This window comes from Sinocyclocheilus grahami, unplaced genomic scaffold (genome assembly GCF_001515645.1).
Source record: "Sinocyclocheilus grahami isolate Dianchi unplaced genomic scaffold, SAMN03320097.WGS_v1.1 scaffold54.1, whole genome shotgun sequence".
Classification (NCBI taxonomy): domain Eukaryota; kingdom Metazoa; phylum Chordata; class Actinopteri; order Cypriniformes; family Cyprinidae; genus Sinocyclocheilus; species Sinocyclocheilus grahami.
This window is the reverse complement of record NW_015505233.1, coordinates 787,927-805,439: the sequence shown is the minus strand read 5'-3', so window position 1 is coordinate 805,439 and position 17,513 is coordinate 787,927. Positions and strand designations below refer to the sequence as shown.

The window sequence follows — 17,513 nt, the reverse complement described above, 5'->3', positions numbered from 1 at the left end:
TCTAGTTTCCCTTTAGCTGGTGACCTAAATGAAACGAAAAACGAATCAGAAGTGACAGAGTACCACATGCATTGTTGCTAAGGCAACCAAGAAATGACAAATCTATGCAAATCAACACCCAAATGCTTATTTCCTTAACCATAGCTGGTCTGGTCCTAAAATGTAAACTGATGAAATGTAAAAGCTTCCTCCTTTCCAACTATCCGAAGCAAATTAATTCATTCGTAAAGTAACCTCAGGCTGACCTTATGACCTTACATGGCCCCTATTGATATGGAAGACCTAGCTGTGGCTCTATTGCGTGATGTTTATTCTCACCTGCACTCTGGTTTTGGGTTACATTATCATTGCACACATCTTGTCAGACCAGTTCAGCTTTGGTTTAATGCTGAATGCAGATAAACAGATACGTTTCCTGCTAAAAGAGGATCACTGGCTTTCAGAATGGGAATCTTGATATTGAGTCACACATTTATCCATTCAATCTCAAGTCCATAGCAACAAAAGAAACACAAACAGTACTGAAAATGCACTGCATGTTTATTGCCTGGAGTAAAATACAAAAATACTGGTTATATGCTTCATACCATATATATATATATATATATATATATTAATCAGTTTAAACATACATCATAGGCGTTTCATCCAAAATATGGTAATAAAATAAATGTTTAAACTTTTTTGTTAATACATTGTCCTTCATGCATTTGAAATCTCTATAATTTCTACATGCTTTCATTTGATTTTGTTAGCTGTCTTTGAAAATAATTTCCAGTACTTTCTTCCCAAATGAAATATCTCCAATGAGAAAACTCTCCCATTCACACAGTGCTGTAAACTAGCTATATTAGCATACATTATACGGTGATCTTGTAACACAGCTGAACCATTTAACAGAATTTTGTACAGTCTAGCATTTGCAACCTAATGGGACATACAGTATTACTGATGAAACAAGCATAGATCATTAAAGGGTTTGCAGTGACATAGAGATTAAAGGAATAGTTCACTTAAAAATTAAAATTAGCTGAAAAATGAAATGTAGCATTACATCACTTGATCACCAATGGATCCTCTGCAGTGAATGGGTGCCGTCAGAATGAGAGTCCAAACAACTGATAAAAACATCACAATAATCCACAAGTAATCTAGTCCATCAGTTAATGTATTGTGAAGCGAAAAGTTGTGTGTTTGTAAGAAACAAATCCATTATTAAATCATCAGTTCGGGATAAAATACCAGTCCATAATTCATAATAATAATTCCTGGTGTCCACTCACATCAAAATCCACCAGCATATTAGTTAACAGTGCTTGATCGGTGCATATTTCTCTCCTGATTCAGATTAGTTTTTGTTTTGTTTTGTACTACTGAACAAACCAATATTATGGATAGAAGACACGTATTGCCAGGAGCAAATATTTAAAGTTGGTTTGAAAATGATGGATTTGTTTATTATAAACACAGTTTTTTGATCCACAAGACATTAATTGATGGACTGGAGTCATGTTTATTATTTGCGGATTATTGTGATGTTTTTATCAGCTGTTTGGACTCTCATTCTGACGGCACCCATTCACTGCAGAGGATCCACTGGTGAGCAGGTGATGTAATGCTACATTTCTCCAAATCTATTCTGATGAAGAAACAAACTCATCTACATCTTGAAAGGCCCGAGGAGTACATTTTCAGCAAATTTTCATTTTTGGGTGACTATTTCTTTAAATACAAACTATAAAGCAGTGCAATAAACTGATATGCCGGGCTTCAACATTACAGTTTCTTTTTAAAAAATGCAGCATATTTTTTAAGTCAAGTCTCTTTCTGACCATGCACTATTATTAATGCATTTAACATTAGATAGTGCATCACATATTAATGTAAATTACAGTTTTAACATAGGAGAGATATGTAGAGAGGTGTGAATACAATTTTAAAAGGGCATTTTGCTACAGGATAAAAGCAGTTCAGTGCGGTGTGTGTATGTGTAATACTACTCAAAGCTGTAAAGCCATGCAATTGGCCTCTAAATAACATATTTAACACTGCAAACATAAAGCTCAAGGATGTGTTCAAAGAGGATTTTGAATTTTGCCAGCTCTGAAAGATAAAGCATTTGTCAGAGAAGCCTTTGTTCTGGACAAAAAATAAATCAAGGCATTCCTTTCATCAAACCATGACCTTAAAGAAGCAGTCCTGAAAGAATAACGGAACTCAACCTCTGATGGTTTTGGGCCCTTAGAAATCCCAGCTGAGACACTGCTTGCAAAAAAAGGAAAGAAAACAGACTAAGAAGGTCACAGAGTTCCAACATTCTGTTCAAAAAAGGGCATTCTCCCCAAACAGGGCTATTTTTACTCCATAATCTATGCCTGCAAAACACACTTACAATAACCTATAACAACAATCAGAGGCAAACCAATGCCAAAACCCAGTCTTAAAGCTCAAAAATGTGATTCTGCGATCACGACATCCAAAAACCGTTGAAAAAAACCGTCTATTCTATGACCGCATGTGCATAGCACCTTTGCTATGGAGTGATACAGGAATGTCTGAGTTGATTTTGACCGTTTCCTCTTCTAAAATTCACCAATATATCAAGAACATTTCAAACTGAACTTAGTTTTGAAACTTTTAGATGATAGTCTTATCTATGACATCAGAATCAATACCCGCAACACAGTGATAAGTTATATCCTATTATCAAACACAGTTTAGTTTGAGTGGCCTGAGTAAAACCACAAACAAAAAATTTTAAACAAGTGGTATGTAATTCTGTTTAAATATAAGACATACCATAGTATTAAAATTATCTATATGAATAGCTCACCCAAAAAATTTTATTCTGTCATCCCTCATATCTTTAATTAAGATATTTTTATTCATACAATGAATGCCAGTAGGGTTCAAAACAACACTGGACCCCACTGACTTTCATTGTATAGACAAACATTTTTTGTTACACATGATAAACAACTTATAATTAGTTAAATCATAAAAATGTAAAATTAAAATAAATCATTACTACACTAAAAACAAAATCATACATAAACACTAGGTAAATATTTAAAACACTGACACACTGTGTGTGTGTGTATGTATATATATATATATACATACAGTATATTACTACATTTAATTGAATGCCATGTGAACATTTACAGACATCTGAGAACTGTGAACATGCAAATTTGTTGGTAAGTTGTTGAAATATTAACTTAATATATCAGGGGGTACGTCAAGAAAATATATAAATATTTAAAAATATCATGTCAGAGGGGTTCAACTGACAAAATTGTCTTTAAATCCCTGTTTCAATAGCACAAAAAATACATAAAACTAATTTTGGATGAAAAGTAAGAATTTTCTACAGATGCTTTTCAGTTCTGAATATAATAACTAGCTAAAATCGACTTTTTTCCTTTCTTGGATAAAAACCTCGAGTGTCTAGAAGGATTTTTGAAATGTTATTTTAAAAAGTCTTTGTGCTTAGTGTTGTCAAAGTTTCTTCAAGGAAAGTCAGTTCACTTGGACATATTTGCAATGCCTCAAGCAGCTATTTTGGGCATGCAAGACCAACTCCTATCTACTTGAATAGGGAAATCTCTGCTGGCCGAACTTACATTTAAATAACATATTTCAAATCAGCAATACAATCTGATTTGAACTGCCCCATTAATGTTGCTTCTTATCCTCAAATAGCACTAAATGCATACATTTCAGTTTGGCCCAACCAACGCAGTGGCTCTTTTATTTAGAAGGTGGGATTTATTTAATAATATTGGGCATTGTCTTTTATCCCATTCATGGTAATATGAGTGAACCGCCCTGGTATTTCTGAAGTATATGTTGCCATATACCTAAAAATGTTGCCAGGGTCGGTGACTCTAATGTGTAAAAATAATAAGCTCAAATTATGAGTGCAGGTTAAATTTAAGACTTTTTAAGACCTTTTTAATACCAACTTATATGACATTTTTAAAAAATGTTATAAATGACGAAAATTATTTGTCAACAAAATTAACACTGTGCTTGTGCCATACTTACATTTAAATAACATATTTCAAATCAGCAATACAATCTGATTTGAACTGCCCCATTAATGTTGCTTCTTATCCTCAAATAGCACTAAATGCATACATTTCAGTTTGGCCCAACCAACGCAGTGGCTCTTTTATTTAGAAGGTGGGATTTATTTAATAATATTGGGCATTGTCTTTTATCCCATTCATGGTAATATGAGTGAACCGCCCTGGTATTTCTGAAGTATATGTTGCCATATACCTAAAAATGTTGCCAGGGTCGGTGACTCACTAGATTTATAACAAAAATAATGTGTAAAAATAATAAGCTCAAATTATGAGTGCAGGTTAAATTTAAGACTTTTTAAGCCCTTTTTAATACCAACTTATATGACATTTTTAAAAAATGTTATAAATGACGAAAATTATTTGTCAACAAAATTAACACTGTGCTTGTGCCATAAAATTGTATTTTTAACCTGAAGTCAATTCTGACTCCCTTCCTTCTTTTTTGTAAAATGGTGAACAAAATTATTACATGATGAATACCAGGAAAGAGCCATACATCATCTACTACATGATTTCCAATGCAGATTTTGATGCAGTATCATGTGTCCACCAGAAGAGGGTAGCAGCTTGTAGCCAGATGTAACTAACTAAACCGAATGTTTCTGTTTGTTTCAGGGTGTCAGTGGACAAGGACAGAGAATGTTTTGATTTATTAAACATAAAACATTGAATACTGATATTTGAAATAATTAAAAAAATGAAATGTGAAATTAAAGCCGCCAGTAGGTGGCAGTAAGTCACTGTTAATAAGCGAGCCATTGCGACTGATCCGAATCAGTTAAACGAGTGATTCATTCAGGAACAAAACCCTGTCATGTTACTCAGAGATGCAAAACAGCGCTGTGGCTTTGTTTGGAATTATTTTTGTTGGCAAATAGTGCAAAAACAGGCAATATGGTGTCTAAAATGTAAGTCTCTTAATAAAACTAATAGTTTATTGAACAGTTGTAAAAAATCAATATCACATTTGTGGTAATTCTTGAAGAAAAAAGGCACTCTTCCGTGTGAAATTGATTAACTATAAGAAGTGGTATAAATATACAAATTTTCTGCCCCCTTGTCTTGAATTTGTGATCATTCTGAATGTATTTTAATGTTTATTGAACAGTTGTAAAAAATCAATATCACATTTGTAATCATGGTAATTTTGGGGGGAAAAAGGCACTCTTCCGTGTGAAATTGATTAACTATAAGAAGTGGTATAAATATACAAATTTTCTGCCCCCTTGTCTTGAATTTGTGATCATTCTGAATGTATTTTAATAGACTGAATCATGCAGTGAAAGAGCGCAGTGTAAATGCGCATGCGCACTAGACTTCACATAACGTGTGCACTCTGTAGGCGTTTTGAATGTTTTTTTTGCGTCGTGAGAATATTAAGCAAAATAGCTCACTTGTCATGGTGTTACTTAACAATATCATGTTATGAATAAACTAATCATTGTGAATTTTTACCTCAGTGTGTTTCTTCTGAGTTTATGTGTGCTGTTACGCTCATTTGTTCTGAAGTCTCGAGACAAACAGAGTGAGCCTCAGCAGCGAGAGCTTGTATTCTGTATTCTGCTAACTTACTGCAATTCTCTCTGATGGGTCTGTCCAATGATTGTAAAGTCATTAGGTCCGTCAGACTGAAGATATTTTAGCGGTAATAGGACCAAAAATATTTAAGACCCTTCAAATCCGTATTTAAGACATTTTAAGACTTTTTAAGGACCCGCGGACACCCTGTGAGTGTAAAGGTGCTTCTCTGAGTTATAAACGTAATTTTAAATTGCCAACGAGAACACAAACTCTTTGATAAAAATATAGATCCTGACTTGTGACTTGAACTTGTGCAAACTCAGTACCCATCTCTCATTCATTAGCATTATACGTCTGATAAAAAAACATCACTATGATTGAGTCATTTTTCAACGACTCACTGGATGCCGGAAAACAGATTCACACACACATGTATACCTGAAAAAATAAGAATGTTTTTCAAGCTCCTACAGAATTGTGGGTGTGAATGTCCACCCACAGCTGCTCAACCACCACCATCGCTCTGAGATATCTTAACCTAATACAACCCTTTCTATTTAACTGCGGCAAAGCTGAGGAACATGGGAACTCTCTCTCTCTCTGGGTGTTTGAAAGAGAGTGCACAAGTACGAGAAAGTGAGGAGGAGGAAATGTGGGTGGATGAAAAGCCAAAATCTCTTTCCATGCTTTTCTTTTGTCAGCCTCTATTCAGGACAATATAATTACACTGAAACGTAATTACAGCAGTGCTCAGGCCTGGTGTAATGTATAGAACGATAGACTGTTCTTACAGACACACATAATCCAATCATATCGTTCTGGTTTGATAATCATACAATAGGACAATTTACTTGATCACAACAAATAATTATAGATTCTCTGTGGACAGCCTCTAATTACAGTTGCAAAAAGATTATCTCACTGACAACTAAAGTGTCATCTTCACAATTAGATGCCTGTATTTGGTCAGTGACGGAGACAATCGAAGAGTCTGCAGAGTGTATATATTTATACTTCATGATAATGACAGTTCACTGTCAGCTGAAGATGACGGTTTCCACGACAGAGAGGTGTGGCTCAGGTGAGCAACATTTACTCATGTGAATTATGGTGCACTAATGAGCACCTTTAAACATGTTTGCAATGGCAAAATACAGCCAAAACAATAATATGTTCTGGAACAGTCAGTTAAATAATAATGACATACATATAGTATATACATACACACACACACCAAAAATTTAACAAAAAACTCCTAATTAATTGTGCAGATTTTGCAGAACTAGCTTAATTGTGCATATTTTGCGGAACTAGCTCAACCAAAGTGTCAGTGAATAGCCTTGATAATTGGATGGTAATGCTGCACGTGCAAAACTACATTTCTATCTCCATCCACTAATATCTGCTTAAGTAAATAACGCAGACAAACTCCGAACAGCCTTTTATATGCAGTCAGCAGGGCACCTGCATCTCTTCTCAAGCAGACGTGACCGTTCATGAACAGATGGCCAGTGAGTGAAGGAGTGAGAAGAGAGGTGTTAAAAAAAAAGGTGTGAACACTGAGAAAATTGAGAAATTACTGAGAAAGATTAACACGCTCCCCAGAGAGACGCAGTGGAGCAACAGTCTTGATATTTCTAAGCAGCCCACGGAGCCAAAAAATAGCATTTGATTTTGGGGGCTAAGACAGTGCTTTGGTCCAGGCTTTCAAAATGCTATTTATGAGCCTCTATTTCAAAGCCCTCCTACTAATCCAGCCGAACAGTGTCTCAGTTCATTTGAGAGTGCTTACAAACTCTTAAAGTCAACATGAAACGGCATTCAAAAACCATTTTGCTTCCGTAAAGTGACATATTTCAGAGTGAAACAATATTTAACAAGAAAAAAAATTAGTATGCATTTGATTCAAACTGCTAAATGAGCACCTTCTTTTACAATTATTAATCTCATGCCTCTGCTACATCGCAGAAACAAACTCCACCAACCTCAGTTGTGTGTGAATAAATAAACACTGCTTTCAATTCTGTTCTAGCCCTGAAAAGGGAATGCTTTCTTTTCAAAAAGGCTTCATACATTCTCCACTGTCAGATCAGAGAGATTTTGAAACCCGCTTTAAACACAAGCCCACTCACAGCATCAAGGCCTACTTTCAAAGAATAAAACCTACCTTTCCAGATCGGACATGCTCCTGTCCTTGTCCACTGACACCCTGAAACAAACAGAAACATTCGGTTTAGTTAGTTACATCTGGCTACAAGCTGCTACCCTCTTCTGGTGGACACATGATACTGCATCAAAATCTGCATTGGAAATCATGTAGTAGATGATGTATGGCTCTTTCCTGGTATTCATCATGTAATAATTTTGTTCACCATTTTACAAAAAAGAAGGGAGTCACAATTGACTTCAGGTTAAAAATACAATTTTATGGCACAAGCACAGTGTTAATTTTGTTGACGAAAATTTTTTGTCATTTATAACTTTTTTTATCGAACATTTTATTTCAACATTTATATCGACATTTTTTTCACCGACGACAACGAGACGATAACGAACTAAAAGTCTTTTTGAATGACAAAAACTATGACGTAAATCTATTGACATTTTCATAAAACGAATAAAAACGAGACAAAAATGTTAGGGAGGGACGATTTGAGAAGAGATTCATTCAGAACGAATCTGCTGCGTGGTTCGGAGATTAGATGCGTACACAAGAACCGGCGGGACATAAGCTAACATACACTTGCTGCACGTCGCATAAAACGTTAAAAAAATGTCAATATGTGGGAGTAAGAGAAGAGCAGATTTCAAAGAATAAAACCTACCTTTCCAGATCGGACATGCTCCTGTCCTTGTCCACTGACACCCTGAAACAAACAGAAACATTCGGTTTAGTTAGTTACATCTGGCTACAAGCTGCTACCCTCTTCTGGTGGACACATGATACTGCATCAAAATCTGCATTGGAAATCATGTAGTAGATGATGTATGGCTCTTTCCTGGTATTCATCATGTAATAATTTTGTTCACCATTTTACAAAAAAGAAGGGAGTCACAATTGACTTCAGGTTAAAAATACAATTTTATGGCACAAGCACAGTGTTAATTTTGTTGACGAAAATTTTTTGTCATTTATAACTTTTTTTATCGAACATTTTATTTCAACATTTATATCGACATTTTTTTCACCGACGACAACGAGACGATAACGAACTAAAAGTCTTTTTGAATGACAAAAACTATGACGTAAATCTATTGACATTTTCATAAAACGAATAAAAACGAGACAAAAATGTTAGGGAGGGACGATTTGAGAAGAGATTCATTCAGAACGAATCTGCTGCGTGGTTCGGAGATTAGATGCGTACACAAGAACCGGCGGGACATAAGCTAACATACACTTGCTGCACGTCGCATAAAACGTTAAAAAAATGTCAATATGTGGGAGTAAGAGAAGAGCAGACATATGGATAAATCTGACGACGCAAAAGAGAACTCAATTCGGTCCAGTTTTCTGAGCGCAGACAGAAAGTGCGTCTCACAGCGCGCGAGTACACTTTTGCGTCGCATGAACGGAGAATTACACACAAAATGATGTCGAATTGTCCGTTTTGCGATTCACGTAAACACTGAAAATTAACACTGCACAAGCAAAAAAAGAAGAAGAAAAAAGTAATGTAAATTTTTTTACAAATGAAAAATAGGTAAGTTGAATAGTAATACATTTTTAAAAAAGTTAATAAAAGTTATTATTATGAATAATATGTATTATTAAATATTATGTTAAATATTATTAATAATATTTTTTATTATAAATACATAATGTAATCTAATACAATATAATAAACAAACACAAATTAATTGAATTAATAAATAAAGCTTTAAAATAAAGTAATAAAATAAAAATAATGATCACAGATTTCCTTTTTTTACCTTGTTTTTCAGCAGACCTCTGAGGTCACCAGCCTCTTTAAGTTTGGACTTGTATAACATCCAGCGGTAACGCAGCTCTTCTAGTTCCATGTCCTCCTCTGCGGACTTACTCTGCCGACCGACCATCAACTTCTGGAACTGACTCTGACCCCAAGCTACATTGGCACGTAAACCCTTAAAAAAAATTAAAAACACAATTACTATGAGGGATTAGTGTGGGTGCAGTAGTTCAAGATTTGTGGATCATAATCCAGTTTAGAATTCAAAATTAACCTGTTGCTCAAAAAAAAAAAAAAAAAAAATTACAGACCAATTCTGTCTTAGAAATTTGATGTCCACAATATGATCACACAAGCTTTTGCAGTTTTCTGATGAGAGTACAGTACCGTTCAAAAGTTTGGGGTCTGATTTCTTTATTTTTAATGTTTTTGAAAGAAGACTCGTATGCTCATCAAGGCTGCTTTTATTTAATCAGAAATACTGAAGAATTTTGAAACAGTAATTATTTATTACAATTTAAAATAACTGTTTCTATTTGAATATATTTTAAAATGTAATTTATTCCTGAAAAAATGGCTGATTAAAAAAAATTTGTCCACATAGAAATAATATCCAATAGATTTTTTTAACACGTTATGGGCACATTATACTGAAAATCTATCAATTATTCCTATAAGAAGTTCTGTAAAAATGTGTCTGAATTAGCAACATTTATTAATGGAGAAGGAAGCAGTTTCTGCTAACATGAAGTCAGGTTTTAGTATTGAAGCATTCGTATTGGGCACTTTGTCAGCTGTAGGGGGATTTAAATAACTGAAGACAAACTCAATGTGGCTTTTTCTCCCCACAGAGCACAATACACAAAAGACTGAAGTAGTTTTATGGTATATTCAACAGGAAGACCACCTATGAATTGTTGTTCAAGAGCTTTCCCAAATCAGAGCTGTGAAGCTGTGGCTGTGAACAAAAAAAGTGTCAATGTGACACAGTGGCTGTCATCAGATATGACAGTTTTCAGGTAGTTGTGAAGTCTGAATTTTTCCAAGCCTGGGGTAAAACCTGAGCACAAGCCTTTCAAAGCTTCACAGAACTGATGTAAACATACGCACAGCACACTACACATCAGTTTCTCACAGACATGTAGCTTCACATACTGGAAATTATCCAGCATGTTCTGTGTGACCAAAGTAAAATATCACAGTGCGCTTTTTTGAATAAGATATCAAAGCTATCAAAGATTGTTTTTTACTCTAACACTTTTTGATATTTTGGACTCCGCATGAAACTTTAATCAAAAACCGATCAAAAGAAAGCAAAAAAATTTAACAAACACCACCAACCTTGAGTGTATTCTGTCTTATCCTCAGTTCTTTAGCACTCAAGGATCTTTGGTTGTTCAGAATTCCTGTGAGTTTGTCATTTTCCTTGTGAAGCCACGCTTCAAACTCCCTCCTCTGAGCCTCCATATCAGCATGATACTGGGGCCCCCGAGAGCCCATCTGCAGCAGAAATGAAAAGAGACATCCCTCTGTCCGTTTATGATTATAGCCTAGGTACTGCTTGCATAATAGTGGCTTTAGGGCTGGGTGATCTAGCTAAAAAATTCTCTATATTTTTCCAAGTCTTTTGATGATATTGCACATCTCTTTTTATGTATTTGCTCTGAAATAGCACCAGACTCAGAGTATGACTCAACATGTTTAAAAATGTAAATTAAAAAGTAAAAATCTAGTTTAAAATAAACAGTTTTTCACTAAATGAATAAAAAAAGTTTGGGTTCGGAATGCTTTTTTAAATTACATTTTAGAAAGAAGTTTCTAATGCTAAATAAACTGTAAAAACTTAAAATATATTTTTTTCTATTTTGATACATTTTAAAATGCTATTTATTCCTGTGATACCTATAAAAGGCTTGAAATTTTGAATTCTAACAGTTATTTTTATTATTAACTTATTTTTTTGCTATTTATGTTTCAATCAGACATTATTATACCTATAAGTCAAAAGACAAGGAGAGATCGCAAAATATTATAAAGCTTAAATGGTCAACCCCTGCATCAAGTAAAAGCACTGGAATAATTTCTGTCATTTAGTTACATTGCAAGCAAAATCACTGCAAATGCATATTTTGATATAATACCCAGCCCTAATGGTGACTGTCAAAATAACAAGAATCATATTTTAATCATCCTAACCTCAATGTCATCAGGGGGGTTCTGTGACGGCTGCATCCTTTTCTGTGCATCAGAGTCAATCCCACTTAAAAAGCTGTCTCTACCTTTTATATCCAGGTCTTCAATTCCAGAACCAGCTTTGTGTTGTTCAACCCATTCCCCAGTCAAACCACCACTGCTGATCACGTCACCTTCGTCCATCCCAGTCCGCTTCCTGTTCACCTTACAGTCACTTCCAGATATGACTGCATCCACCTCATCATCCATGGACTGGTCTTGGTAAGTCCACTCTCTTCTCCAGACCTCTGAACCTCCTGGTCTTGAGATGCCCTCAGGAAGCACAATTCGAATTCGATCTGGATTTGCTTCCATGTTCCTCTCTGGTTCTGGGTGGCCTGTTGATTCTGATCCATGGTAGGATCTCTGATGCTGGTCCGTTCCCTCATCTCCTTTGGCAAGTCCCACTTCAAAGTTTGAAGCCGTTCCCTGGTGATGCCCTTCTGCCCATCTGTCCAAGAACTCGGTTCTCTGTAATAGGGAATCTTGGTCGCCTGTGGCTGCATGTTCATTCAGAAGCCTAATAAGTTATGGTGAAAGTAATACATAGGTTGTCAAAAACTCAATTTATATTATATATTCAGTAGTGATAAAGTGATACTGACCAGATCAGTGATTAATCAGTCAATATTTGTCTATTTTGAAGTATTTCACACAGAAAAATTACACACATCACACCTTTAAAATTCTTTGTTCAATAGTAAATGTTGCATTCTGGATCTTTTTCTTCAACTTTTGGCTAGTAAACATCATGCAAACACAGCACTGATTCACAAAGCAATCAACAATAATTACAATCAAGATGACCAGATGAACTGGGTGCAGTACAATCAGAATGTGAAATATGTCTTTTGTAATTCCTATGAGGTTTGGTCAACAGGCCTGACAAAATGTCATAATTATGCTCCTTGAGTCATAGTTTCTCACTATTTAATACCATCAACACCCAGTATTACTGCAGGCATTACTTCTAACCTGTAAAGATTGAGACTAAGCGTGTGGAGGGTCATCCAGGTCTCTCTGAGGCGTTTAAGGTCTTGCTGGATGTGAACTTTGCCTTCATCAGAAGTTCTGGCCAGCACAATCTGACCCTGAGCCTCTGTCTGATGAAGCTGAAGCTCCTTCTCTGGAAATTCTCCTAGCGCCCTCTAGAGGACAACAACAGTGATACAAGGCTGTGTCTAAAATACTACAAAGACATGCATGCACAGGCAAGCATTTTTTGCTTTTGTGACATGACTCAAGTGACTTAAGTAGTAATAGAAGTAATACACAACAACTATCTGACTTGTTAAATCTTGTTAAATATCTTTATACAATGGGTCAAGTGTAGAATTATCATTCTCAAAACGTACTATGGTATTCATGTTTTCTGCCAAAATACAGGTGCTGCATCAATTAACCAATGATGAAAATAACTGACAACGAATGTTTAATTATAATTTAGTTTGGTCTGTATTCTTATATTCAAGAATTACATTTTTTTAAACCAATTTCTATTACTCTTCTTGAGATTTTCTTAATTTCCAGGACTGAAAATAGGCCTAATTCTAATTGGCTGATATTTATTTTCCAGGTTTTCCATAACAGTGTTAACTCTTCATCAACCATACATTTTTATTTCATTTTTATTAACAGCCAAGTCAATTAAGAACAGCTTCTTATTTTCAATAACAGCCTGGCATAAACATTTAATGCACTTAAATGTTTGGCTTCTTCATTCAGATTATTGAACAAATAAATCAACATTAATATATTATTTAAATAAAATATAAAAAATATAATGTAAACCATAATAATAATATCACAATAGATTAAAATGGGATCCTTCAAACATTGCAAAAAGCTTTCAGAAGCTCTGAACTTAATTTCACTTTTCTTAATTAACAGTAACATTAACTGTAGTAAATTGCTCAGAGATCTACCTCAGCCTCATGCTGGCGGTTATTGATGCTCCATTCCCCATCTGATCCACGAAACGACTCGAGCTTCTGTCTCATGATCATTAACCACTTCTCCATATTCAGAATATTGTCATGGAAACTCTCATGTTCTGCAATGTTCTCCTCACTTTCATTCACCTTAATCTGGTATGAACAACAACACATACTGTATAAACATAAACACACATTATGAAAACTTAAACAGACGTGAGAAGGATTTTAATGCAATAAAATTCTGGTATCTTTTCAGAAAAGAAAAAAAAACTCTCTTTAGGCCACAAGTGTGCATTAAAACTGAAATAAGGAGGTTTGATCAAGGCCTTCACAGTCATCTTCTTCATCATCATCATGATCAACACACAGCAGGAGGTGTGGAAACCGGGGTGTGATCACAGCGGTTTCCACAGATCTTCAGGGTTAAATCAGAATCACTTGTGAAGTTGGGCATTTTGAAGTGGCAAGTAAAAAGATATGTAGCCTCCCCTCTTTATTCAGAATTTCGTATTTCTATCAATTAACGATAAAAATATTATGAATATGAGGAATAGTTCTTTCAAAAAAGAAAATTCATTTACTCTGAAAATCTTCCCTCTGCAACAGCTCTCAAATTTATAACTCAGAATTTGAAAATTCAGAACATACAGAATTTTTTCAACAGATTTTATTTTGTATCATGGATGCCTTGGCATGTAATAAGTCATGTTCAAACAATATTTGTAAGTGCGACGCATGAGCATGACACCCTTTTGTAAATTCCACAACAAATCTTTGATTGTCTCACAGAATCATTCATTTCCATGAAAAAAATCTACTTCCATTAAATGCTGCTCTTTTGAACATTGTATTCATCAAAGAATGCTGGAAAAAATTTATCATGGTTTTCACAAAAATATCAAACAGTAAAAGCAGTTTTCAATATTAATAATAAGAAGAAATGTCTCTTGAACACCATATTAGCATATACAGTATTAGAATGATTTCTGAAGGATCATGTGAAGGATCACTGAAGACTGGCGTAATGATGCTGAAAATTCAGTTTTACCATCACAGGAATAAAATTACATTTTAAAATAATTAAAATAGAAATCAACATTTTTAACTGTAACAATATCTTACACTACCACTGTTTTTATAGTATTTTTATTGTATGTATTGTATTTTTAATCAAATAAATGCAGTCTTAGAGAGCAAAAGGGACTTTTGAACAATATGAGGGTTACAGATTGATGACAGATTTCTCATTTTTGGAAGAACTACAATTTGAATGAAATTTACAACCACAGATAAGAAGTATCTTGAGTAGAACAAATCTTACCCGAACCGCCTTATAAAGCAATTTCCAGTCCGCATACAGACGTTCAAACTTTGTCCTGTTTGCAGGGTTGGATGAAACCAGCGTCTCGAGAGCTATGATCTGGGCTTCACAATCTTCCAAGTCCTTTCTAATGACCTGCAGAGAGATGCACACTCATTTTACATTCAGTCTGCCACTAGCGAGTCTTTCCCGCTCCCACCTGGACAAGCCACTCTGATCAATCAGCGCAAACACATTGAGCTCAGCGTGACATAACTCCTAGCTCCTTAAATTATTCACATGACTCTTTTAGTGTGTGCCTGAAAGACGATCTAATCAAAAGTCACTGTATGTCTATAGCATACCACATGCAGAGATTAAAACCAAAACAGCTGTTTAAAAAGAAACTCAAAAAGGTGCGTGGAAAGCAAAAATGTTTGAAGTCGGAAACAGTAATAGGTTTCCGTTTTCTCTGCTGCTCACCCGGAGTTGGTCGGCCTGGGTCTTCTTGGCAAGAATGTCAGGTTGAAGTCCATCTGTCGTGATGAACCGCTCCTTTATGGAGCTTAGTTTTTTGTGTATGGAGTCATAGGCATCTGAAAAGTCCTTCGTCTTTGATATCAAACCCTAAAAACATTCAACAGGATACCACATGGTTTGGGGTGTTGAGACTACATGTATAAGGTTTAAGACAGGGATATAAGCAATATAAGAAGACATTTACAACATGAGAATCTGAAAATAAAATAAAATATCAGTTGGCAATATAAGAATATGTTTATATAATGATAATCTGAAAATAAAACAAAATAAATTAAGATAAGATAAGATAAAAAAAATCTATCAGTGGGCAATTTAAGAATATATTTATATCATGGTAAAAAATATAATACAATAATAAAATAAAAAATATATATATCAGTGGGCAATATATGAAAACATTTATATCATAATCAGAAAATTAAATATTATTGGGTGATACAAGAATACATTTATATCAAGAAAATTTGAAAATAAAAACAAAACATTTAACAAATAAACTTTTTATGACAAAGTCATATAGAAACTACTGAATAATAGTTGAATGAAAAAAAGTTTTCTTAAGTTAAAACAACATCTAAAAGGAGAGGTAGGCCTACCAATAATTTACATTTAATGAAGAATAAAGTTGAAATTTTTTTGGGGGAAAATACTATTTTAACTGCCTAAACAGGGCTTCTCTTCTTTTCAGCCGGACATGATATGCATTAACTTTGACCACATTTTTTTGTTATGCAAGACTATGCATGTTTCGGCTAATGGCGGGGTAAAGAGCGTTGATGTGGCTCAGGCATTTACAGTCTGTACGTACAGCAGTACAATTTTGAGCTGTGGTTGGTGGGGTACCTGCAGGCGGTTCTTGCGCTTTAGGAGCTGGCTGTGGAGTAACTCTCTCTTCCTCACATCCCCGCTGAGCTCTTTCAACAGATCGTCAGCTTTCTCTTGGCCAAAAACTGAGATGAGCAGATCACTCTTCACCTGGAGCAAACTCAAGCGCTCCTGGAGCTGCACGCTGTTTTTAAGTAACTTCTACAAAGAATAAAACAAAAGAAGAAAGAGCACACTCAATAACTTCAAAGAGAACAAAGCACTAACACTGAATTAAGGTGCCAAGATTAAAGCAAAAATCACTGCAAATGCTTAAATACAATATGATCATATCCACAACAGATCGTAGCATAAACTCGATATATAACCTTTATTTTCTCAAAACAAAGTGTAAATCAGGTGTCAAAAATACTGAACGGGAAAACATCACAACATTCAAAGTGAAAAAAAGGCTGACCTTCAATACAACTCAAATCTCTGCATCAGGGGTTCAGGGCTCAACAAAAACCCGAAATGAGAGATTCAAACCACAGTATCACAGTAATGTTATTTAGCTGGCTAACATAAAAGGTTTTGTGTAAATTGCAAGAACTACTTGACAACCCGGAAATTACCATTTAGACTGGGCTAAAAATTATAAATAAATTATAAACTGTTTTGCACTGTAAGTCATAATTTCTTTTTGAGTCCTGAAGTTAAAGGGGTCATATGATGCGATTTAAATTTTTCCTTTCTCTTTGGAGTGTTACAAGCTCTTGGTGCATAAAGAAGATCTGTAAAGTTGTAAAGACTAAAGTCTCAAAACCAAAGAGATATTTAAAAAAAAAAGTTAAGAGTTAACCACACCTGCCTAAAACGGCTCGTTCTAACACGCCCCCACATACCTACGTCACGATCTGGGAAGATTTGCATAACGCCGCCCAAATGTTCACGCAAAGAAAGAAGGCGTAACTTTTATTCTCGCTGTAGTATTGTTGACGATGCAGCCATGTCCTGAAGACGCTGTGTGCTTTGTTGTGAAACGAAACTACTTTGGTTTGGTCCTCCAAAAGAGGACGATTCGTCACGCCTAGAGCTGATCTGTGCTGGTCACTGAGGGAATACATCAACTTTCACCGTGGACAAAGCG

The 17,513-nt window shown here is 35.0% G+C and overlaps 1 protein-coding gene across 1 annotated transcript in view; it reads right to left on the bottom strand.

The window, feature by feature from the left end:
- Positions 1-17,513, bottom strand: part of LOC107583620 (nesprin-3-like) — a 43,851-nt gene that overhangs the window by 16,637 nt on the left and 9,701 nt on the right. Inside the window, exons 9-18 of the mRNA XM_016269906.1 lie at positions 16,403-16,585; positions 15,500-15,643; positions 15,038-15,172; positions 13,705-13,866; positions 12,755-12,927; positions 11,744-12,299; positions 10,889-11,047; positions 9,549-9,722; positions 8,441-8,482; positions 7,783-7,824 (exon numbers count right to left, since the gene is read on the bottom strand). Of these exons, the coding sequence (XP_016125392.1) occupies positions 7,783-7,824; positions 8,441-8,482; positions 9,549-9,722; positions 10,889-11,047; positions 11,744-12,299; positions 12,755-12,927; positions 13,705-13,866; positions 15,038-15,172; positions 15,500-15,643; positions 16,403-16,585 (1,770 nt within the window). The remainder of the gene's footprint in view (positions 1-7,782; positions 7,825-8,440; positions 8,483-9,548; positions 9,723-10,888; positions 11,048-11,743; positions 12,300-12,754; positions 12,928-13,704; positions 13,867-15,037; positions 15,173-15,499; positions 15,644-16,402; positions 16,586-17,513) is intronic.